The sequence below is a fragment of the Palaemon carinicauda genome, chromosome 7 (assembly GCF_036898095.1).
Source record: "Palaemon carinicauda isolate YSFRI2023 chromosome 7, ASM3689809v2, whole genome shotgun sequence".
Classification (NCBI taxonomy): Eukaryota; Metazoa; Arthropoda; class Malacostraca; order Decapoda; family Palaemonidae; genus Palaemon; species Palaemon carinicauda.
The window spans coordinates 90,796,382-90,820,459 of record NC_090731.1 but is presented as its reverse complement, the minus strand read 5'-3'; the positions used below and the strand labels follow the sequence as shown (position 1 = coordinate 90,820,459).

General features: G+C 43.8%; 1 protein-coding gene across 2 annotated transcripts in view; it reads right to left on the bottom strand.

The window, feature by feature from the left end:
* The window catches only part of OXA1L (OXA1L mitochondrial inner membrane protein), a 284,013-nt gene that overhangs the window by 8,722 nt on the left and 251,213 nt on the right, over nucleotides 1-24,078 (bottom strand). For both annotated transcript variants that reach the window (XM_068376789.1, XM_068376790.1), the window contains one exon: nucleotides 10,589-10,754. In XM_068376789.1, the coding sequence (XP_068232890.1) occupies nucleotides 10,589-10,754 (166 nt within the window). The remainder of the gene's footprint in view (nucleotides 1-10,588; nucleotides 10,755-24,078) is intronic.

The window sequence follows — 24,078 nt, the reverse complement described above, 5'->3', positions numbered from 1 at the left end:
CCTACTGGTTTAACACAACATAAGTATATATGTGTATTTGTGGATGCATTTACTCGGTACACTCATACTTACACAATGTTGGATAAATCGGCAAATTCATTAGCCAAGGCGCTGTGCTCTTTCATTACTAGGTTTGGTTGCCCGAAAATTCTGACTAGTGATAATGGTCTTGAGTTTATAAATAAAGTGGTGAAATCGGTCATGGACTTGATGAAAATTGAACACTTTTCAGTGACTGCATTTAGGCCTTTAGCAAATGGCTTATTGGAATCGCATAATAGGGAAGTACAGTAGTGCGAATTTTACGTTACTTAGTGGCTGATGACCCCCTTCATTGGCCCGCCATGCTTCTTACAGCTGAGATAGCTTTGAACATTGCATACAATGCTTTGCTCAGGGACACACCTTTCTTTTTAGTGTATGGACAGGATCCTGTGTTACCATATACGGTACTCATTAATTCGCAACAATTGCCAAATTTTTCAACTGAGCAATACCGTGCATATTTATTAAATCTATTGAGTAAAGTAATGAACACCACGGAAAGGTTTTTGAAAAGAGCTAATGAAAAACACACCTCAAAGTATGATGGTCGGTTCAAAATCGCACCGGTAGAAGTATTTGTGGGCGATCGTGTGTATTTGAAACGATTACAACCTAGGAAACACAAACTAGAGTCAGCGTATTTGGGTACGTACCAAGTAAAGATGGTTAAATCTAACAAAGTTGTGACACAGAGCATTATTAATGGCCCAGTGTCTGAACTTCATCAGTTGTTCCTCCTTACCCCCTGCATACGTGACATTCCTCGAGTTGATGAGTAGAATTTTTTTTTTCCTTTGCTATTGTTGTTTGAACAGACCTCATTTCTTTTTTTGATGTGTTTTAAATAAACTTAATGATAACAATGTGTTCTTATGTTGATGCTTAATGTATACGTAAAATGTTGAGGTAATTTTGCTGAGGGTGGAAGTACGTATAACATTGTTGAGTAAACCTAAAAAATCAGAGGTTAGGTCAGGTGAGATCCGTCAGGCGTATGCTGTATTATTCAGGTATTTATATGATTCCTGGTTGCTGGGGCCGGCTCCGTTCCGGAATGACAAGTGGCTGTGGGATTAAATGTTCAGCCTTGAGGATCGGCAGTGTTAGAGAATGTGTAGATGTGAATACCTTATACTTAATTTTTATAAGAAAAGGGCGGGATGATGAATGAATTTCTCGGGAAAACGGCTAATGGCCACTGGTTGAAAGTTGCAAATGCAAGTTTGTAATGATTTAAATAAATGGCGAAACGGTGGTTGTGAGTTGTGTTGCAAAATTGTGCCGTAAACCCGGACAAGTAAAATCGAGGGATGAAGGAATATCTGTTCCTACCCCTGTCCCGCCCAAAAAGGCCGTACTGCCCACAACCATAGAGAGGCTATTAATGAGGTTGTGTAAGATTGTTGTTATGATTTTTTTTTTTTTCACTTTGGGTATTCTGTATTTTAGTTGCAGAGAGGTCTTAAGAAGAAATGAGTGAAATTATTTATACCATAATGTGTACATTTTTTTTCATGCAATATTTCATTTTTAATTATTTTTTTTTTGTGGAAAATGTGTTATTCTTGTTTGGGTAATTTCTATATATATATATATTTTATGTTGCATTTCTGTTTAGTACACGCCATGCCTATTCCGGGTTGGACTGTCCTACATATATCATTCATAATCTAGTGAGGGCGAGTGCTCACCTCCTCCCGGAGTGCAGAACTGAGGAGGGGGGAGTAATGTCCTAATTCATGTATGTAGATGTGTGTTGTACATCAAGGTAAATGAACTCTCTACAGTAATAATGAGAATTCCACAAAAACCTTTAACTCAGCATATTATTATAGAAAGATTGCATTTTGGTAGCGAAGGGAGTTTAGTTGCCTTTGGGTGCTCGAGTTGACAAGTCCCTCACCTGAGAGGGTAGCTGTGTACGGCGTACTTATGAACGAACCTTTTGCAATAAATGGAGAAAACCCATATTCCGACGTCTCATTATCCGTCTACATGGGTCATATATATATATATATATATATGTATATATATACATACATATATATATATATATACATACATATATACACACACACATATATATATATATACAGTATATATATATATATATATACACACACGTATATATATATATATACATGCATACATATATATACATACATACATATATATACATACATATATATATATATATATATATATATATATATATATATATATATGTGTGTGTGTGTATATATGTATGTGTATATATATGTATGTATGTATATGCCTCTGGGGGCAGGCATGGTTGGAAGCGACCTGGCCTTTTATTTGAAGGGGCTAGGATTCGATCCCAAGTACGAGGTAGAAATTTATTTCTATTTGAGCACGATATAGTACTGATTTTCATCCAAATTGAGTCATTAGGAGTAATTCAAATTAAATGCAATCAGTTGTGTCACCCGGTGGGCCAGGAAGTCAGGGAAAACTCGCTGGTAAGACTTGACTGATGTCTCGCCAAGTAAATCCTGAACTGCAGTTAGCAGTTAGGTTCCGACTTCTTTTAAGCCTCTGGTGGCATGGTTGGAAGTTACCAGGCCTTTCATTTGAAAGGGCTAGGGTTCGATCCCAAGTATGAGGTAGAAATTTATTTCTATTTAAGCACGATATTGTGTTGATTTTCATCCATCATTAGGGGTAATTAGAATAAAATGCTATAAATTGTGTCACCTGGTAGGCCAGGAAATTGGGGAAAACTCGCTGGTAAGAGACTGATGTCTCACCAGGTAAATCCTGAATAGCAGTTAGCAGTTAGGTTCCTACTTCTTTTGAGCCTCTGGCGGCATGGTTGGAAGCGACCTAGCCTTTCATTTAGAGGGACTAGGGTTCGATCCCAAGTATGAGATAAAAATTTATTTCTATTTGAGCACAATATGCATATATATATATATATATATATATATATATATATATATATATATATATATATATATATATATATATACACAGTATATACTGTATGTGTATATATATATATATATATATATATATATATATATATATATATATATATATATATATATATATATATATATATATATATATATATATATATATATACTGTATATATATATCGTCGTCGTCGGCGCCCACTCGTGTCCGAGTATTGGGTTCTGTCGTTAGCCATCAGCCTCCTATCTTTGGGGTGGGTGCTTATGTCTGATGTGGCTGTTAAGTCCTAGTCTGTGGTGGAAGAGTCGCGGACAGTGTTCACAAGGGAGGGTAGGTGGTGGGCGGGGCTGTTCTAATCGCTCTCTCCTTCTTCTCCTCCTAGCCTCCTTATTTTGTCTCCTCCTCTCCTCGAAGTCCACGGTGCCATGGTGTACTGTACTCCTCCAGGTTTTCCTGTCCCTGGCTGTTTCTTCCCATGAGGAAGGATCAATGTCAGTTAGAGCCAGGGTGCGCTTTAGTTGATCTTTATAGCACATTTTCGGGGCTCCTCGTGGTCTGGTGCCCTGGGTCAGTTCTCCGTAGAATATCTTCTTTGGGAGCCTAGATGGATCCATCCTATGCACGTGTCCTATCCAGCAGAGGCGGTGGGGGATGATGGTGGCCTCCACGCTGGTCAGCGAGGCACGTTCTAAAACTTCAATGTTGGTGGTGTGGCTCTCCCAGGGGTTTTCAAGATCTGCCTCAGTTTCATTTGTTGGAAGCATTCTAGGGTTTTAATGTCGTTTCTATATTGCGTCCATGTTTCACATGCATACAGGAGCGTGGAGAGGACTACTGCCCTGAACACCATTATTTTGGTGGTCATTGTCAGAGCGTGGTTGTTAAATATGCGGCAGTTGAGTCGGACAAAGGCGGAGTGGGCTGCCCTGATCCTGTTCTCCACGTCCTTTTTGCTTGTGGGAGCTGATGTTAGGATGCTCCCTAGGTAGGAGAACTGGTCTACCTGTTTTAACGGTTGGTCATTCACTGTGGTATTGAAGTTTGGGAGCATCAGTCCTGGTGGATGTTGGACGAGGGTCTTGGTTTTGTCTGTGTTGACTTGCATCCCAAATCGTTCGTAGGCAGAGTTGTATGCATCAGGTTACGACTGCAGGTCCTCTGCCGTCTGACCTGGGGTGGCATTGTCGTCAGCATACAGTGAACCCTCGCTACTTCGCGGTTCGACAATCGCGGATTCACCACTTCGAGGGGTTTTCCCATAACCCATATATATACATATCGCGGATTTTCCGGAAAATTCAAAAATACCGCGAAATCTGAAGACAACCAAATACGATATTTTGTTACCTGTAATTCCATTAATACTGTAATTAGTAATATCTGTTCTTACTGATTGTTCATTGCATTACATATGATATATAATTCAGCACAGAAAGAAATAAAACACGAAAAAAGAATGTGATCATACGATAATTCAGTACTGTATACAGTACGTAGTAAAATTAAATCGAACATGAAACGCAAATCAGATGCAGTCATACCATATTAGAATGGTGTGCTGTAATGGATGTGCTTCTTTTCCATGAATCTTTTGTATGTATACGTACGTAGTACTGCATCCAATAATATTCTTTGTTGCAAAAATCACATTTCGAATAAGCGTACGAGAGAGAGAGAGAGAGAGAGAGAGAGAGAGAGAGAGAGAGAGAGAGAGAGAGAGAGAGAGAGAGAGAGAGAGGCGTAAAATAGCGTACGTAAAGCTGTATTATTATTATTGTTATTATTATTATTATTGTTGTTGTTGTTAATAAAATTATTATTGTTATTATTATTATCATTATTATTATTATTATTACTGTACAGTATTATTATCATTATTTATTATTATTACGGTATTTACTTAATCTACGTACGTTCGGTATGAGCGGGGCATCTTCTATGAGTAGGTAACCTACGCATCATAGTACTGTAAGACGGGTTGTGATTGGTTCAAGCGCTGATAGATGACGAATCAGAACTCAAGTTTTGTTATCTAGCCTGTGATTGGTGTTTTGCCCGCATCTCCTACCCGCAGCATCTAAGTTCTCGCGGGGCTGGATCGTCCACTCTCTGTTACCGCGTATCGCTGAGTAGACGTTCTTAAGTGTGTGAATCTGTGCTGTGTGCGACTTTTTTAAGTTGAACTTTTTGTTACTGTAAATCCTACTGTAATGGCTCCCAAGCGTTCTGCTTCTCTTAAGGCTGGTAGTGAGCCTAAACGCCACCGAAGGATGATGACGATAGCTGAGAAGGTTACGCTTCTCGACATGTTAAAAGATGGTAGAAGTTACGCGGCCGCCGGCCGCCATTTTGGCATCAACGAATCTACTGTTCGCTATATCAAGAAGGACGAGGCGAACATTAGAAAGACGGCTGCAATCACCTTTAGCAGATCAGCGAAGCGAGTCGTTACAACGCGTAATAAAACGATCGTACGCATGGAAGGTGCTTTAGCTGTGTGGATTGCCGACTGCCGGAAGAAGAACATAGCGTTGGATACGAACACCATCCAAACAAAGGCTTTGAGCTTATATAAGAATTTTGCTGCAAAGGAACCTAAAGACGACGACGGCAACCATGCTGAAGATGATGATGATGCAGATGATCCTCAACCAGGGACATCCACTGATTCCCAGCCTCAGAAACGTTTTTCCGCCAGCAAAGGATGGTTCGCGAAGTTTCAGAAACGCTTCGCCCTGAAAAGCGTTTCCCTGCATGGGGAGTCTGCTTCCGCTGACACTGCCACTGCTGAAACTTACGTGAACCAGACGTTCAAGAATATTATCGCCGAAGGTGGATACAAGCCGGAATAAGTCTTTAATATGGATGAGACTGGCTTGTTTTGGAAGAGAATGCCGTCGCGAACTTTCCTGTTCAAAGAGGAAGCCAAAGCCTCTGGCTTTAAAGCATTCAAGGATCGCGTTACCCTCGTGATGTGTGGCAATGCTGCTGGATTTTTGTTAAAGCCGGGGCTTATTTATAAGTCGAAAAATCCTCGCGCTTTGAAAAATAAAAATAAGAATCTCCTTCCCGTGTACTGGATGCATAATAAAAAAGCATGGATTACGAAGATGCTGACCTCCAACTGGTTCCATCAGTGTTTTATCCCGCAAGTCAGCAAATATCTCTTAGAGAAGGGCTTGCCATTCAAGATCCTTCTCCTTATGGATAACGCTGGTGGACACGCAACTGACCTGTCGCATGAGGGCATTCAGGTTGAGTTCCTGCCACCCAACACCACGTCATTAATTCAACCGATGGACCAGGGGGTTATCAGGGCGTTCAAGGCCCTCTACACGAAGAACACCTTGGCGGACCTCGTTGCGTGTGTGGATGCTGCCCAAGATGAAGATTTTAACTTGAAGGCGTACTGGCGGCAGTACACCATAGCCACGTGCCTGCAGAATATTCAGAAGGCACTTCAAGAGATGAAACCTGCAACCGTGAATGCGAGCTGGAAGAAGTTGTGGCCCGATATTGTTTACGACGACAAGGGATTTACTCCGTCGGAAATCCAACACTCTGCAATACGCAAATCTGTGCAGTTGGCTGCCATAATTGGAGGTGACGGGTTTGGCGACATGACGACTGAAGACGTCGACGAGTTGTTGGACTGCCATTCCCAGCCCCTAACTGACGCAGACCTCGAAGACCTGACGAAATCGGCAAGTGAAGAAGAGAGTGATACCCAGGAAGAGACCCAAGAAAATGTCGAAGAAACGGGCTTAACATTAGAACGGCTTGCCAAGGCCTGCAACCATGCGAAGGAGTTGAAAGAAATGTTGCAAGAGTGGGACGAGGATATGGTTCGCTCGATGCAATTCTGCAACAAGATCGATGAAGACATGACTCCCTACAAAATGCTCTTGGATCGAAAAAAGAAGCAGCGGCAACAACTTCCGATCACAATGTTCTTCCAGCCTCGCAAAAAAGAGCCAGTTCCTCCTGCTAGTACGCCTTCGGAAGAAATTGAAGAAGTTTCCCAGGAAGAAGTTGAAGAGGTGTCCCAGGAAAAGACACCTCCGTCTGAAGAGACGTAAAATACTACCTGGCTGCACAGTAGAACACATCATCAGCTTCATCATCATCATTTCTACTGTGCAGCAAATTCATCGCCATCATCATTCAAGTTTTTCTTCAACTTCTTTCGTGGTGAGTACAGTAACAATCTTTATTTTTTACTTTAATATTCTTACTGTACATTCTAAAACTGTATTTGTGCCTGTTTTATAGTTTACTACTGTACGTACTGTATGCATTAAGTTAAAGGGAAGGTTTTAAAAGTCTACATGTTGTAACCTATCATATTTTTTTTGTTTAAAATTTACATTTACGTACGTAAAACAATCAATATCTCTCTCTCTCTCTCTCTCTCTCTCTCTCTCTCTCTCTCTCTCTCTCTCTCTCGTAAATTGTTTTCCTGCTTTGCTACGTACAATACTGTATAAATTATATTTGTAAGGTAACATATTTTGTAAATGCTTTTACTGTAAATACTGTATGTACTGTATCATTATTTATCACTATCATCATGCGCGTTAAATGCCTTGTTTGTTCTGAGCGTGGTTGTTTACTGAGCATACACGCCATCGTTTCAGGCGGCGTCATAAAGAAAAACATTTCATTTGGAAGTCCTAAGAAAAATACGTAAACTAAAACATTGGTAATAAAAAATCAACATACAGTACTGTATAATCAATATAATCGATGCAAAAACTAACCTATACATATATGTGTACACTAAATGAGTTTGTTTCTTCATTATGATCAGAGATGAACGTAAACAAAACATTGGTTGCCATTTTTTATCGTGCTTTTTAGGTGTTTAGGAAACGCATGATATAAAATCGCCTTTAATATTTGTGCCTGTTTTAGTTTAGGGTGCTGTAGTACATGCATTAAGTGTTCTGTACATTAAAGGGTGGTTTGTTAACAGTACTACGTACAAGGGAAGGTTTTAAAAGTCCGAATATACATGTTAAATAAATAGGTAAATATGATGTCACTACTTCGCGGATTTTCACCTATCGCGCCCGCGTCTGGAACCTATCTACCGCGATAAACGAGGGTTCACTGTACTGCAGTTCTCGCACTGCACACAAGGTGGTCTTGGTTCTGGCGCGGAGTCTAGCAAGGTTGAAAGCGCCTCCATCCATGCGGAAACGTAGATCGACTGAGGGTGTGTCTGGGGGAATCTCGTTGAGCATTGCTGCGGTGTATAGCGAGAAACACGTTGGGGCCAGAACACAGCCCTGCTTCAGGCCGCCGTTGATGGGGAATGGGTCTGAAAGAGAGTTCTGGTGGCAGACTCTCCCAACCATTCTGTCATGGAGGGCACGCACCAGCTTGACAAAATCGGGTGGGCAGCCATATCTTTTGAGGACAGCCCACATGGCAGGTCGAGGTACTTTGTCGAAGGCCTTTTTCAAATCCCAAAAGATGAACATTATGGGCTGTTGTTGTTCGAGGCTCTTCTCTTGTAGTTGTCATGCACAGAAGATCATGTCTATGGTCCCGCGGGAAGGTCGAAAGGCGCACTGGGACTCTGGCAGGACGTCTTCTGCGAGAATAAGGAGACGGTCAAGGAGCATCCGAGCGAAAATCTTACTCCCGATGCTTAGTAGTGATATTCCCCAGTAGTTGTTACAGTTCTCCCTGTCTCCCTTCTTGAAGATGGTGATGATGTTTGCATCGCGGAAGTCACTGGGGAGGGTCTTGGTCTCCCATATTTTCAGTATAAGGAGCATCAAACGGTTCCTCAGCCCGGGGCCACCGTGAGTGAGGAGCTCCAACGGGATGTTGTCTGGCCCTGGGGCTTTACCGGGCTCTATGCGCTGCAGGGCCTTGTTGAAGTCCTGGATGGAGGGTGGTAGTGCCATCCAGTGACGGACGGGATGCTGCGGGGTCATTCGCAGGAGATCATCTGGGGTGTCTGCTTGGTCATTGAGGAGATTCTCAAAGTGAGACTTTCACCTGGCCAGGATGCCCTCGCTGTCGGTGATGGTCGTGGCCCCATCCGCGTCCTTCAGGCCGCCCACTGATGACCGTGTGGGACCGAATATTTCCTTTGTTGCTGCATAGAAGCTGCGCAGGTCACGTTGGTCAGCAAAACTCTGTATTTCTGCAGCTTTTCTTTGCCACCAGGTGTTCTGGGGTTCATGGATCCCTCTTTGGCAACCAGCTTCAGCCACCTTGTGAGCATATTTGTTAGCTGCTGTTGGTTGGTTTTCCAAAGTCAGGCGTGCTTGTCGTTTGGTTTCAATGAGAAGAGAGATGGTAGCATCATTCTCATCGAACCAATCCTGCCGTTTCTTGGTGGTGTAGCCTAGTGTTTCCTCCGCGGCACGGGCCATGGCGTTTCTGAGGGTGGTCCAGTGGTGCTCAACAGTGGCCTGACCCACGGGGTCTGCGGGGTCTGCGAGGTGTTGTTCGCAGGCCTCCTTGTAGTTCTGTGCCACCTGTGGGTTGCGGAGCTTGCTACAATCAAAGCGTTGGTGTGGTACGCTGTCAGGTGCCCTTCTGGGTGGTCGTAGGGTTGTCACGGAGAGTCGGGAGATGAGGAGTCTGTGGTCCGTCCAGCAGTCGTCCGCTCCGGGCATGGATCGGGTGATGCGGACGTCTCCTCGGTCTCTGGCTCTGGTCAGGACGTAGTTCAGGGTGTACCAGTGTTTATATATGCATATTGTGCTCAAATAGAAATAAATTTCTATCTCATACTTGGGATCGAACCCTAGTCCCTCTAAATGAAAGGCTAGGTCGCTTCCAACCATGCCGCCAGAGGCTCAAAAGAAGTAGGAACCTAACTGCTAACTGCTGTTCAGGATTTACCTGGTGAGACATCAGTCTCTTACCAGCGTGTTTTCCCCAATTTCCTGGCCTACCAGGTGACAATTTATAGCATTTTATTCTAATTACCCCTAATGATGGATGAAAATCAACACAATATCGTGCTTAAATAGAAATAAATTTCTACCTCATACTTGGGATCGAACCCTAGCCCTTTCAAATGAAAGGCCTGGTGGCTTCCAACCATGCCACCAGAGGCTTAAAAGAAGTCGGAACCTAACTGCTAACTGCAGTTCAGGATTTTTTAGCGAGACATCAGTCTCTTACCAGCGAGTTTTCCCTGACTTCCCGGCCCACCGGGTGACACAACTGATTGCATTTAATTTGAATTACCCCTAATGACTAAAATTTAGAGACTGAGAGTACTACACAGTGACTGAATTCACAGCGGCTTCTCAATTAGCTGGCAGGACCTGGCTCCCCACCGGTAATTACTGACACCTTATAATTTTTAACAACCGAGTTTCCAGTTTAGCTGAAATCATACTCCTATTACATGACGGTTTCTATCTGTGTAGGAATAATTCTATTTTGGGGTACTGTTGACATAGCTTTAAGTAGAAGTAATATGAACACCAGGTGGTTTCATAAAAATAATAAACATTACATACAAGCAAAATCTCCAGCTGTGAGGTGACTGCAACACTAAAGGCTCTGCCTCAAACTTACCTTACATTGTAAAATTGTCACCAATATTCACTAGCCTAGGTACTGTACTTACACTCCTTAAAACCTTCAACCATTCCCTTTGGCTTCTGGGGTAAGGTTTCTGGCTTGTGAACAACCAGTCTTGGGATGTTTAAAGAATCTCGTATAGCTGGGATTCTCAAAATCCCTACTTGTACTAGGGAAAATAGGTTGGTGGACACCCAGTAACAAAGCACAGCCTGTGAGGAAGACATATCCATGAAATATGACAAATTTTAAAAGTAATTTTTATTTTCCATAACTATACAAACCTCAGCCCTTTAATAAAATCTTAGTGCTTCACACCTGAGCTCTCATTAAAGGACATTGGTTTATATTTGGATAGGAACAAACAGCTATAATAAAATACCTAGCAAAAAATACCAAACTATCATGAATTTAAATCTACTGATCATACGCATTACTGTATTACCAACTTGATGCCTCCTTGAACAATTCACATTAATAACTTGAAATTAGGACAAGAACTACAGTATGGTATATGGTAACGAAGCCCCCATTGTTTTCTCATGAATACTTAAACCATCTAAATTCCTGAATGCCATTGATGACTTGCAGACTTCCTTATAGCTTGTAACATTCTATTTTATAAAATAGGGTTACTGCTGAGCTGGTAATGACCAATTTGGAAGTCATTTGTATTTTTTCTAACAATACAAACCTGTCGTTCTTTACATAGAAGATAACAGCGTATGCTGGCATATGGCTGTAAAACTTTTAATGAGGTGTCAACAACCATTCTGGTTGTTACCAGGGGTAGCAGGGAGAAGCACCGCCAATTCCCCGTCACTCATACCTTCTTCACTTTGATTGCACAAAGGGGGTTAGGTGATGGTGGTTAAAGTATGTGTAAAGAAGTACAGGTTTGCATTGTTAGGAAAAATACAAATTACTTCCAAATTTGTCATTTGCTGCTACAGAAAATACAAACCTTATGTTCTTTACACAGTGATACAGTACCTCTTGATACAAAAAATTCATGTCATGAAACGAGATGCGAAGATTTTTTCGCCTCAAATAGCATAAAAAATTTCATGATACTAAATGAGATACGGTATGATATTCACCCGGCCGCTGAGAATAATTTCAAAATTTGCATGCCTCCAAACCGTAAACTTGCCACCCTCCCATTATCTTCCTACTCTGATACTAGTTACTGTCATAAAAATCTGCTCTCCTATTGGTCAGCATCTATCCCATAATGCATCTGTATCGGCATTCCTCGACCATTTCATTTTGCCAGCGCTATCATTCACATTGAATTTGTGTTGGTGATTTCGCTTTCCTGCCTTTAGTTACTGTATAATACAGTATCGTGTTGCGTTATTCAACTCGTATGTTATTAGCCAAGGGTCCCAAGAATGTTGCTAATGTTAAGGAATAGAAGAGGATACTTTCTAAGGAGACAAAGCTGGAAATAATCAACATGTGGTTAAGTGTGATCGCTAAGGAATATGGCCAAAATCCGTCGACAATAGGCACCATCCTTAAACATAAGGAAGCCATCAAAGCAGCAACACCTTCTATGGGCGTGACTGTTTTCTCCAGCAAGAGGAACCATGTTCATGATGAGATGGAGATATTGCTTCTCTTTTGGATTAAGGACAAGGGAATTGGTGGAGACACAATCACCGAGACAGCAATCTGCCATAAGGCCAGCACCATTTTTGGTGATTTCATGAGAGCTCAGGGTGAAGAGGACGCAGGAAAATGTACGTCGAAACAGACACTTCCAGAATTCAAGGTTTCTTGGGGGTGGTTGGAAAAATTCAAGAGATGGTCTGGCATTCATTCGGTGGTGCGGCATGGGGAGGCTGCCTGCTCAGACACGAAAGCGTCCGATGCCTTTGTTAAGAAATCTGACAAGCTGGCTCTCCGGGAAGATTACAGTCCCCTACAAGTCTTCATCTGTGACAAACTGGGCTTTTCTGGAAAAAATGCCACATCGGACCAACCCCACGGCGGAAGAGAAGTAGCAACCAGGGCATAAGCCTATGTAGGACAGGCTTTCCCTTGCACTCTGTGTAAATGCCAGTGGGGATTGTAAGGTGAAGCGCCTGCTAGTATACCACTCAGAGACTCCTCAAACCTCCAAGGCCCACAAAGCGCTAAAGGGAAAGCTTCTGGTGATGTGGAGAGCCAATGCAAAAGCCTGGGTAGTAAGACTTGTTCACCGAGTGGGTAATCTCTGTTTCGGTTCGACTGTGAAAATATATTTGGAAGAGAAGCGCCTCACTCTGAAATGTCTGCTGGTGTTGGACAATGCCCCTGCTCACCCTCCAGGCCTTGAGGAAGATATCCTAGCGAGGTATTCTTTCATCAAGGTGGTCTATCTTCCGCCTAACACCTCCCCTTTCCTGAAGCCCATGGACCGGCAAGTGATTTCTAACTTCAAGAAGATCAGTACAAAACATCTCTTCAAAATCAACGATAACACGTCTCACCCCGTGTGAATTTTGGAAAGAGCATTTCAATCCGACTCATCAATCAAGCTTGGCACGATGTTTCGAGACGCACCTCGAACTCTTCGTGGAAGAAGCTGTGGCCTGCTGTCGTCTCCACACGAGACTGAGAGCTTCTAAGTAGGCCTAACTGAAGCCGAGGCTGAAGCTGAAAAATTTGACAATCCTGAACCTGTTGCGCAACCTGAGGTTGATAAGATTGTTAAACTCGTGCAGTCCATGAGGCTGATTGTTGATGAGGATGACATTAATGACCTTCTCGAGGAGCTTTACGACGGATGACCTGAAGGGGTTGGAGGCCATGCAAGTGAATGTCGTTCATGAACAGTTTTCTAGCGGCGAGGAGGAGGAGGAGGACCCTATGACAATAGCAGAAATTATGCGGGCTCCAGCTGCAAACTTTTGTAGAAAAGACACACCCCGAAAATGCTTACACAGGACGTCTGGTTGCACAGTTTAATGACGTTTGCCTGAGTTGTTTCAGGAATATTTTAAGAAGCAAGCAGAAACAAGCTTCCTTGGATAGTTATTTTTTAAAGAGGCCTTTAGTAGGCTAAGACGAAGCTCAAAGTGTTCCAAACAAACAGAAAACAGGAAGTGATGATGAAATTGATGAAATTTAGAAAGTACAAAACGTAAAGTAAAAGAAATAAAAAAAATTAGAAAAAGGCAAAATTAAAAGAAATTTAATCTCATGTTTTTTGTAAAGTTGTGTTAATTTTTTATGCCATTTGTTAATGTGTTTTGTAAAGCTAAGTGTTAACGTTTTCTGCTGTTTGTCCTCCTCTGCTGCGACTTTCGCTTCCGGACATCGTCTCACTTGAAAGGTAGGGTTCCACATTTTTTTTATTTTACATTTATTATTGCATTAGTATATGTCCTAACAATACTTCACTTACAGGTAATAATGGTTAGGTTAGGTATTGAATGATCCAAATGGTTGCATTTTATTGTGGTTATTTAGCCTTATTACAAAATTTAATGTAGCGTTTTTGTAAGGCTTGGAACGAATTATGCGATTTACATGAAAAACGTGACTCGTTTTACAAAAATCTAGATATCAAAGCCACTCCGGAACAAATTAATTTTGTATCTAGAGGCATTATTGCATAGGGCATTTAGTCTTCAGCCTGACACTTCGTAAACCAGTGGCCTGTCATTACTAACAGATTGATGGCTCATGAGACAGTGAAATGATTGTAAGAACATAACTATGTTTATGATTGGCTATGTACTGTACCTGTATAAACAACAGGTTTGTGAATATACACAGTCAACATCCCAAACTCTCCCTTGTAAGGAGATTGGGGAGACAACAGGGAATATATAGATATACACCGTAGCTACAAGCAATATAGAGCTTACCTGGAGTTGAAAGTGTTTTAGCCAACAGGGTTTTCAGATGCTATACCCCAAAAGAGAGAAAGATGAAGAAAAGAAAAGGCCAGTCACTCCTTTCTCCTTCATCTTAGACTAACACAGTAACTCTGCCCTCAAACGATTGCTAACAGTCCTGTGAAGAGCTATCACAGGTTAAATAAAAATTGTATCAGGACCTGTGTGTCATGTTTTACAGGTAGTGGGCAGGTAGTGGGCAGTGAAGGGTTGTTTGTTTCCTCCACACCCCTGCTCGAAGTACCTGCATCACAGAGAATGCTAGGGATGTACTTATGCCCCTGACATTTCGAGCTCTGGGTTGTACACATTGCTGTCATGGAGGGGAGGGATTGATGATATGGTCAATGACCAGCCTGATCCATGAAGAAATGGTGTTCCTCGTCAACCTCTTCTTGGTCTTGCCCCAACTGACAAAACAGATGCTTGATCTGTGGGTGAGCTCTTCACGTTTGATTCAAGTAGCACCTCAGTGCTCTCACAAGACACAGAAGCAGTTGATAAGGATCATCAGTTACTTCCCCGAAGACTTAAAATCTAGAAGGAACAGAACCTAGCATCAGAAACCGTCATATTTTGAGTCTAGTAATGAACTCAGGAATGAAACTGAACATAACCTGTGCCCATCCCCTCGAATGGGTGACAACATAGGAGAGACCATGTAACTTGCTAACTCTCTTGGCAGAGACTAAAGCATGGAAAAGAGACATTTTTAACATTAATCATGGTTAGAAGCATGATGTAATGGCTCGTAAGTGTCCTTTCAGGGAACGAAGAGCTTTCACAACGTTCCATGGAGGTGGTCTTACTTCTGACTGAGGACAAGCCTGTTCAAAATACTATATGACCATTGACAGCTCTACCAAAGAGGAAATATCAACCCCTTTCAGTCTAAACATTTACCTCAAGACCAAGTGATAGCCTTTTACCACTAAGACAGAGCAGAGTTTTTCCTCTTGGAAATAAAGTAAAAATTGAGCAATTAGGGGTATAGTGGCTCCCAGTGGAGACGTACCCCTTCCACGCCAAAAAATCACCCCCTTTGCCTTGTAGACTGAGGCTGAAGACCTCCTGAGGTAACCCTACATCTGTTTTGACACTGGTTGCGAAAACTCTCAGTGAGGAGATGCTGGATAACCTCCAGGCATGAAGTCGTAGGAATTCAAGTGCCTGATGGTAAATCTGGGTATGTAGTTGGTGTAGCAAGTCATGAAGGAGATACAGCTCCCTCAGAGCCTCCATCAGCAGCAGTATAAGGTCTGGGAACTATTCTGCATGTTGCCATAGCAGAGATATCAAGGTCATGGATAGGCTGGTTGATGATCATAACTCGGTTGAGGAGTTTCCTCATTAGGCAGAACGTGCAACGTATAAACGTCCCGATGGTTCCAATTGTGTTCGGAGTGTTGGAAGGCCTCCTGAAATACTGTCTGTGGGTCCAGTACTTGCCAGTACACTGGAAGCTTCCAGTTTACGAATGTTATGAACATGTCTATCGTTAGCAAATCTCACAAAGTCATCATCGCTATACGAGGATCCATAGACCACTCGGAACCAATATCTTAGTCTCCCTGCTCAGCTTGTTTACCAAGACATTCCTTTTAATGTATATGAACTGGGCTGACAGAGATTGCATTATCTTCTTTCCATCGTAAGATTTCTAAGGCTAGTTAGCAGGGTTCCGCTGAAATAGTACCTCCCTGCTTTTTTAGATACACCACTAGTCGTGTTGTCACTCATCATTACTAACGAGTGACCTGAAGCTGTTGGAAATGTTGAAGAGCAAGGTAAGTTGCTTTCAACTCCAGGAGGTTTATGTGGCATTACAAATCTAACTCAGATCACAGCCCGGAGGCCATGTGTTGTAGGATTTGAGCACCCCAACCCTATTTTGATGCATCCATGCCGAGCATCAATTCGGGAGAGGGAGAAAAATCTACCCTTCTGAGAACGTTTTTATCTGAGATCCACCAACTCAAGTCTTTCTTTTGCTCTGATCCCATTGGAATAAGTATCCCGAGAGGATCCCTGCTTGAGGCCAAAAGGTCCTCAGCTGCCACTAAAGTGACCGCATGCAAAGGTGACTGTTGGGCACTAGGCGCTCTAACGAGGTCAAGTAACCCAACTGGCACTGCCACAGATGAGCTTGAAGCGAGCTTTGCACCAAGAACTGGCGAGTCACTTCCTTGAATCCTACAATTTTTTTCTTTGACGGGCATTCCCTCATAGCGTGTCTATCTGCATACCCCGATATACTAGGTTCTGTTTGGGCTCTTGAGAGAACTTTTCTCAGTTTCCCATGATCCCCAGATCACAACAAAACTTGAGAAGCATGGCTTAACATTGGAGAAGGGTCTACACCGACTATGCCAGAATTAAGCAATCGTCTAGATGGCAAAGGGGACGAATGCAGTTGGTGTGTACCCAAACCAAGACCAGAGTGAAAACTCAGTTGACAGACCGAAGCACAGCACTCAGAACTGGCATAACTTTCCGCTCAGACTGAAACTTAGGTACTTCCTTGATGATGGATGGATTATCTAGAAGTACGCTTTTATCAAACGTGATTATCTGGAAGTACGCTTTTATCAAACATGATTATCTGGAAGTACTCTTTTATCAAACGTGATCATCAAGTCTTTTAGTCTTACAACTTGTCTGATCGTTGTTACAGACTCTATCTTCAATCGAGTTTGACAGACAAACGTAAGTCCGAGAGGTCTTTAACTGGTCTCCAGTCTCCAAACAACTTTTCTATAAGAAAGAGTCGACTGATGAAGCCTGTGGATTAGTCAATGACCTCCTGGAAAGCGGCCTTATACATTATGGTCTGAACTTCTGCTTGTAGCAAAGGACGAATCAGGGGAAGGGAGAAGTTGTGAAGGACAGTGGTCGTCCAAGGTTCGGCACATGATGTTACCACTGCTGCCACTCCAGTTGCAGCCATCTTCCCACTGGTGGTATACCAGGAAGAAGGGCCCCATAGAAGAACTTTAACCGAGTCCACCAGCTTTCCCTCATCCTTTCTGCTTCTTGTTCTAAAAGGCAGCCTAAAAGGGATAGACTTCTAGACAGTGATGTGCCTTAAAGTATCCTTAGCAGACCTGTGAGCTTGCCTCTCCACAGGAGAAGCTCTAGGCATTACAGGTGCCAAGGAGTCAGGTTGGGATGTTATGGCCCGATGAATTAGGAAGTACTGGCTAACTCTCTTCTATTTCTTCGTAACAGCCTCCATGTCCTCGAAATAAAACAAGGACAAGGTCTTAACCAAGAAGTTACAAAGAAGAGCGTATCTTTTCAGCTCCTTTTTCTGGAACCTGAAAATGATAGTGTCACACCTCTTCAAGGTTTAATTATCCTAGTAAATCTCCACGGTGTGAGGTACGAATGTCATGGCTCTCGTGTCTGTGAGAACGATATTCTTAAACAGACGATGCTTCTTGGGGTCAGATAGATATGTCACGGCTAAGAAGCCCAGAGCTCCCGACCTGGTTTGGGCGAACTCCTCCTAGCATAGAGACAGGTGATCATGAACAATCACTTGTCACTAGGGGTTACAAAGCTATCTGTAAGTGATCGCGGCTCACAAAAGGAAAACAGTTGAAATGTGCTTTTGATTGTATCTCGTAAGCTACTTGACGAGGTAGATTGCACTCAGCTGTGTGTGAGCTCTAACTGGCACAGCCTGCCTGGTAAGCTACTACAGGTAACTGTGCAGGTTGGAGACTAAAAGAATCTTGTGAGATCACAGGAGCAAGGTTAGGCACGCACTGGGGTGCAGAGAGATTGCAAGGATCACCTGCGAGCTCAGCTTGAAAGAGCTAAAAAGCGCTGGCGCTTCTGAGCATCCTGGGTAGGTGGCCTCCCAGGCGATGAAAGCATCACACACTTACGAGGGTGTCTGGCATAAAACCCCGGAGGGACAGTAAGCTCAAAAAGGAGAAGATGACCAAGATCTTCCTTGCGCTGAGTAAGCTCAGTGAGCACTCTGACCACGAGGGGAGAGGAAATTGGGGAGGTATTCTGACAAGAGCCACACTGCAAATCCTCAGATGGGCGAGGATCTGTGGAAAACAAAAGGTTTAGGGAGCTTGAGAGCATATAGGAGGGACTCCCTCCTGTCGCCTCTAGTTGCGTAACTTGAATGCCTCTCCCGTTTGCACCTGCTTCTGTAATCTTGAGATAATAGAGTCAAGCCTTCTCAAGATCTAGTTCATTCAGTGGTTGCCCAGATTATGGACAAGGAACTCAACAGCCCTCACTCCTGAAAGCAAGGTGTTCATTGCTTTCCGCTTCTCTGAGTAAGCCAACTCTTCCTTGGCGATCAGGTAGCCTACCAAACCAGACCAATAGTCGATTCACATTCATGGCCTCTCCCGCCAAGAACGTCACCTATTGTGCTGCCAACTTATCGAGAGTGACATTGTGGGTGAGAGCCAGAATTGCTGGATATAAAGGCAATGGAGAAGATAATCCTCCAGGGTCTTGTAGTACTTCCTCTGTCATACAAACGGAGGAGAAAGTAGGTGCGATGAATTCCCTGCTCTTAGAGAGTTCGATGTCCCAGCAACTTGGGAGAAGACCTTCTTCCAAGGATTTTTCCCCATCCTAGACTAGGGTAACGCATTCCTGGTGTATCCGGTTCTGGTGGCTTAGCAGAAGAAGTCCAAGACTGTGTCTTTTCCCTTTTGGGGGGAATAGGATGGGTTGCCCAGATTATTGATCTTCCTTATGCAGGCCAAGACCTGCATAACTCTAGTTGCTCTCATGCTGTAGCCATAGGACTAGTAGTCATTGGCAACATGTCGTCAGAGTGGTCCGAAATGTCGGCTTGCTACTCATCCAGACCCAAAATCACACCCATAGGAGCCTGGCCTGGGTCAGGTTTGTCAATGGGGTCCCTAGCAGGGCTCTGAGACCTAGAGGAGAGGTTCTGTGCTGCAAGTAATACCAAAGCTGGAACCAAACCAAGAACACCCTTCTACTGACCTAAAGCTCTGAAACCTTTCGAGGCCCAGTTCTCAGGAAGAGTCCTGGGGATTGGCTGCAAAGGAGGGGAGTAGAGATGGAATCTCCTTCCAAGGCACTTCCACGGGTAGCAAGGCCTGAGTAAGATTCACCGGGAGCAACGTAGGCTCTGGGAGTGGAGCAGCTGGCTCTGTTGTTACAAACTCTACTGGGGAAAGCTGGTAACTGTCTGTGAATGAGCTACTTGTCCTTGGGTGATGGGTATCCCCTGGAGAAGGTCTCTTTTGTGTGTTTCCTCTACTATTTTTGATCGGCTTAACCGGGATGGGAGGCATTGGGAGTCTAAATCTCTCTGGTACCTGGACACCTTCTTGGGAGGAGAAGGAGAGTGTAAGTCACAGCAGGAGGAGGAGCAAGCCTTGAGGCAGTACTCCTACCTCTGGGATCCGTAGATGGATTGGAACGACCATGAGATCCTGACACCAAGAGAGGGATAGGTATTGGCCTAAAAAATGCGTGTGATGGTGGAGCTGGAACTGGTTTCCTAACAACTTGTCTTACAGCCTTAATGAGTTCTTGGAATCCTGGCTCGTCCTTCGGAAATGAAGGGATGGCCGCATGAACCCCCACAGGAGAATGCTCATCAATGTACCGATGATGAGCAATTGCCTCTCTTGGCGAGCAAACAAAAGTACATATGCGGGTCACCAGGGTAGCGCATGCAGCCAGCGAACCTAGCAGACCTTTGTCAGTTGCAGGAGCTCGCCACCCACCTCGCCAGCGAGTAGTGGGCTACCGCGTGACAACACACAAGACTTTCCCACCTAACTAGGGCCTGTTTATCTGCAAGCCATAGCAGCGTGGACTGGGGTCCGAACAATCATTAGGGAACCTGCAGGAAGTTGACAAGCTGTATTGCATATTCCTACAGGAAGAGGTACGCACTCACATGGAAGTGAGCAAGGCCGAAGGGGATTGTCTGCGAATGCTCGCTGCCATCAATCTTGAATGTCAGAACAAGCAGGCTCTATCATGTAAAGGGTATACTCCTGAGGTAATGACCCCAAAAGATCATGCCTCGCAAGGCTCGTCGAGACTCCTAGGGCACAATGGCGAGAGGCTGAGACTACAAGCAGTCACGGCCGCCACCATTGGGATACTACGAAGAGCTTAACTCTGAAGAGCGGAAGCGAGGAATAAACGTGACTAATGCCCGCTTGAGAGATACTCAAGGGAGGACCACTCAAGAGAGGAAGGCCTTTCGCATCAGCGAGAAGGGCAACCTACCTTGGAGGATGGAAGAGCAGTGCATTTCTCTTACTAAGACACTTTGCAAGCTCAGGTCACTCAGTGCACAGAATATGCTGAACAAGTTCAGCTGGCATGTTCACCTCAGGGGGATATCAAGCCTGGCTTGGACTGCAGGGAGACCCTGCCAGCAACTCCTCAGGTGGGCGAGAAGTTGCGGAGGACGCTTCAGCCTGGGGCACGCAACCTTCTGGAGGAAATGTCACTCCAAAGGCTGGGGGGAAGGCCGTGACCAACCCACACAGAGGCAGACGTGTGGTCACACAGTGCCCCAAGCTTCAGCACCTCCAACAGCCATTCCTTTGAGGGAGAACCTGAAATCCCCAAAGAAGGTCAAAGTTAACGCATGGCGTCAAAAGAGGTAGACACCCTTCGGATGTGGGTGTTGCCATTTCGCTAGTGGAAGCGACGTGGCCTTCTGCACCTGAAGCTTATCCGGGGATCACACTGTCATTACTTTTACTTGTTCCTTCTCCAGAGGAGACAGAATGAGCAGTCAGCAAGTCGTGGAATAGGCACCGGAGTAAGAAGTTGGGACTTCTTCAACCTTGAGGATAATCCCGAGGGAGAAGAAACCCATTAAGACTTCTTATTCGGTTGCCTACTATACCGCTTCAACTGGGAGAATGGCTATTCACGACACTCTCTGCTGATAGATGACCGAGTGTAGGAGGGTCATCTGTATGACGGGCAAAGGGAATAATGATCAATCTCCCGAGCCGACAAAAGGGTTTTACAAGAATGACCTCTAATGCCAGGGCAACCCCATATTAGCAGCCCTAAATAAGACCAGAATATAATGACAAATTTGGAAATAATCTGTATTTTTCGTAACTATACAAACCTTGAATTCTTTATTGTGGATATTACTTCAGAGAATGCTGAAAACTAGCCAAAAGACTTTTTGGCATGGTATAACTAGTTAGTTAGTGCGAGATAGTAGTAGTAGTAGTAGTAGTAGTAGGGGTAGACTAGTCGTCCTGCTCACCCACTCACCGGTTGAGTAACGTCACTTTTTGCATTGTAGGCAGGACTTTCCCGTGGGTTAGGTGATGGCGAGTCAGGTATGTGTAAAGATATCAAGGTTGGTATAGTAAGGAAAAGTACAAATTATTTCAAAATTTTTCATTTATTCCAACACCAATATAAATACTTTCGCTCTTTACCGTGGAGACTTACCCTTAGGTGGCTGGATATCCTAAAATCAACTGGCAACCTCACTAATTCTCCTCATGTGTAAGAGATTTAATGCCCTGGGAAATCCAGTGAATGTGTGAGAACTCAGCAATATGACTTAACCAGGTAAGGTAATATTTAGAGTAAACTCAACACTTAACCTAGACATTACTCGATTCCACCTCACAGGGATATCGAGGACATAGCAAATACTGTATATATGCATATATCAGGTTGCACAAGGGACAATGGTACCCACCTGCAGTTAGAGGAGGTCAGCTTGCAGAGCTCTGCAGTTGCTGCACCACAAGAGAGGGTTAAATAAGACGAAAAGTCCAGTCACTCATAAATTCATTCTAGTCTTATACCGGGTAACATCTGGCCTCATCTAACTGCTACTTGTCCTACAAGGGAGCCGAGGTGTTTGCGACCATGTTTTGTGCAGCCACCACAGGACCTATGGAGAAAGCATCCAGGCTCCTATGGGTTACGTCTTGCAGGCTGTTAAGGACGTTTGACGCTTCCACACACCCGCTTGGAATACCTGTGCCACAGAGTTCTTTTTGAATACCAGGGGTGTGCTTATAAAGATTAGAGTCTGGAACATGAGCTCTCTGTCTCTTGCCTAACCCACGCAGAGATACTATTGCATATCATTTTCCTCTTGACCCTGCCTATGCTGACAAAAAGTCTTATTCTGTGGGTGAGCTCCATTGTTCTATTGAGATAAGACCTCAGTGCCCTAATAGGCATAATAACAGTTGATTTGGGTCATCTGTTACAAAACATAGACTCTCAATGCGAAAGGGGCAAAATCTAAGACCTGCTATTGCTGGATTTTGAGTCTTAGCAATAAACTCAGGGACGAAGCTGAGTGTTACCTGCCGGCATCCATTTGAAGGACAATGTCATAAGGTAGACAATATAGCTAGCTGGCTTTCTTTGCAGAAGCCAGGGATAGGACAAAAAGCATTTTTATTGTTTAATCACAGTCTAATGACTGACATAATGGTTCATAAGGTGCTCCTTTTTGTGCTCATAGAACATGTACTACATACTAAGGAAGAAGTCTAACTTCTGACTGAGGGCAAGAGCGCTCAAAGCTCCATATGAGGAGAAACAATTCCGTCGAGGAGGAAATGCTAACTTCTTTCAATCTAAAGACGAGGCTCAAGGCTGAGCGATAGTTTTTTATCTCCGAGATCAAGCAGAGTTTTCCTCCCTGAGGTATAGAAGCAACTTCACTATCACAGAGATAGTGGTTCAAGAGGAGCGATACTTCTTCCATGACATCACCCCTAAAAAATAGACCACTTTTGCCTGGTATACAGAGGCAGACGAGTCCCGGAGGTATTCAGACATCCTTTTCGCAACTGGTTGTGAAAAGACTCTCTTCGAGAGATGCTGGATAACTTCCAGGTGTGAAGTCACAGCAAAGCTAAGGCTTTGTGGAATCCTCTTGCATGCAGTTGTTCGAATAGCTCGGGTAGAAGTGGTAGCTCTCTTGGAGCTTCTGTGAGCAGATGTAAAAGGTCTGGAAACCATTTTGCATGCTGCCACACCAGAGTTATGAGGGTCATCGAGAGATCTTGCGATGCCCTTACTTTGTTTATGAGTTGTCTTACTAGGCAGAACTGGGGAAACACCTAAATATCCAACCTGTTCCACTGATACTGAAAGGCATCCTGCCAGATGGCCTGGGGATCTGGTACTGGAAAGCATTACACCGAAAGTTTCTGGTTGAGGGTCGTTGCGAAGAGGTCAATTGTTGGAGAACCCCATAAACTCAGGACTTTTTTGGCTATCTGATAATTCAAAGACCACTTGGAACCAACCATCTGAGTCTTCCTGGACCATCAATTGCAGGGGAAGAGAGAGAATTTCCACTCCCCTGAAGAGGTTGGTGCCTGACACTCACAAAATCAGGTCTCTCTTTTGCTCTAATCCTACCAGAAACCAGAAGTTCGGAGGGTCTTTGTGCCGAGACCAAAAAGTTTTCAGTTGCCTCTGGAGAGAATGCATACAAAGACGACTGTTGGGCACCAGCCTCTATAACAAGGACAGGTACCTCAGTAGCTTTTGCCACTGATGAGTTTGTAGCTTGTCTTGTATTAGAAATGGGTTGGTTGCCTGTTTCAGTCGCTTTTCTGTCAAAACTCATTCCGAGATATACCAGGTTCTGGGTAGGGAGCGG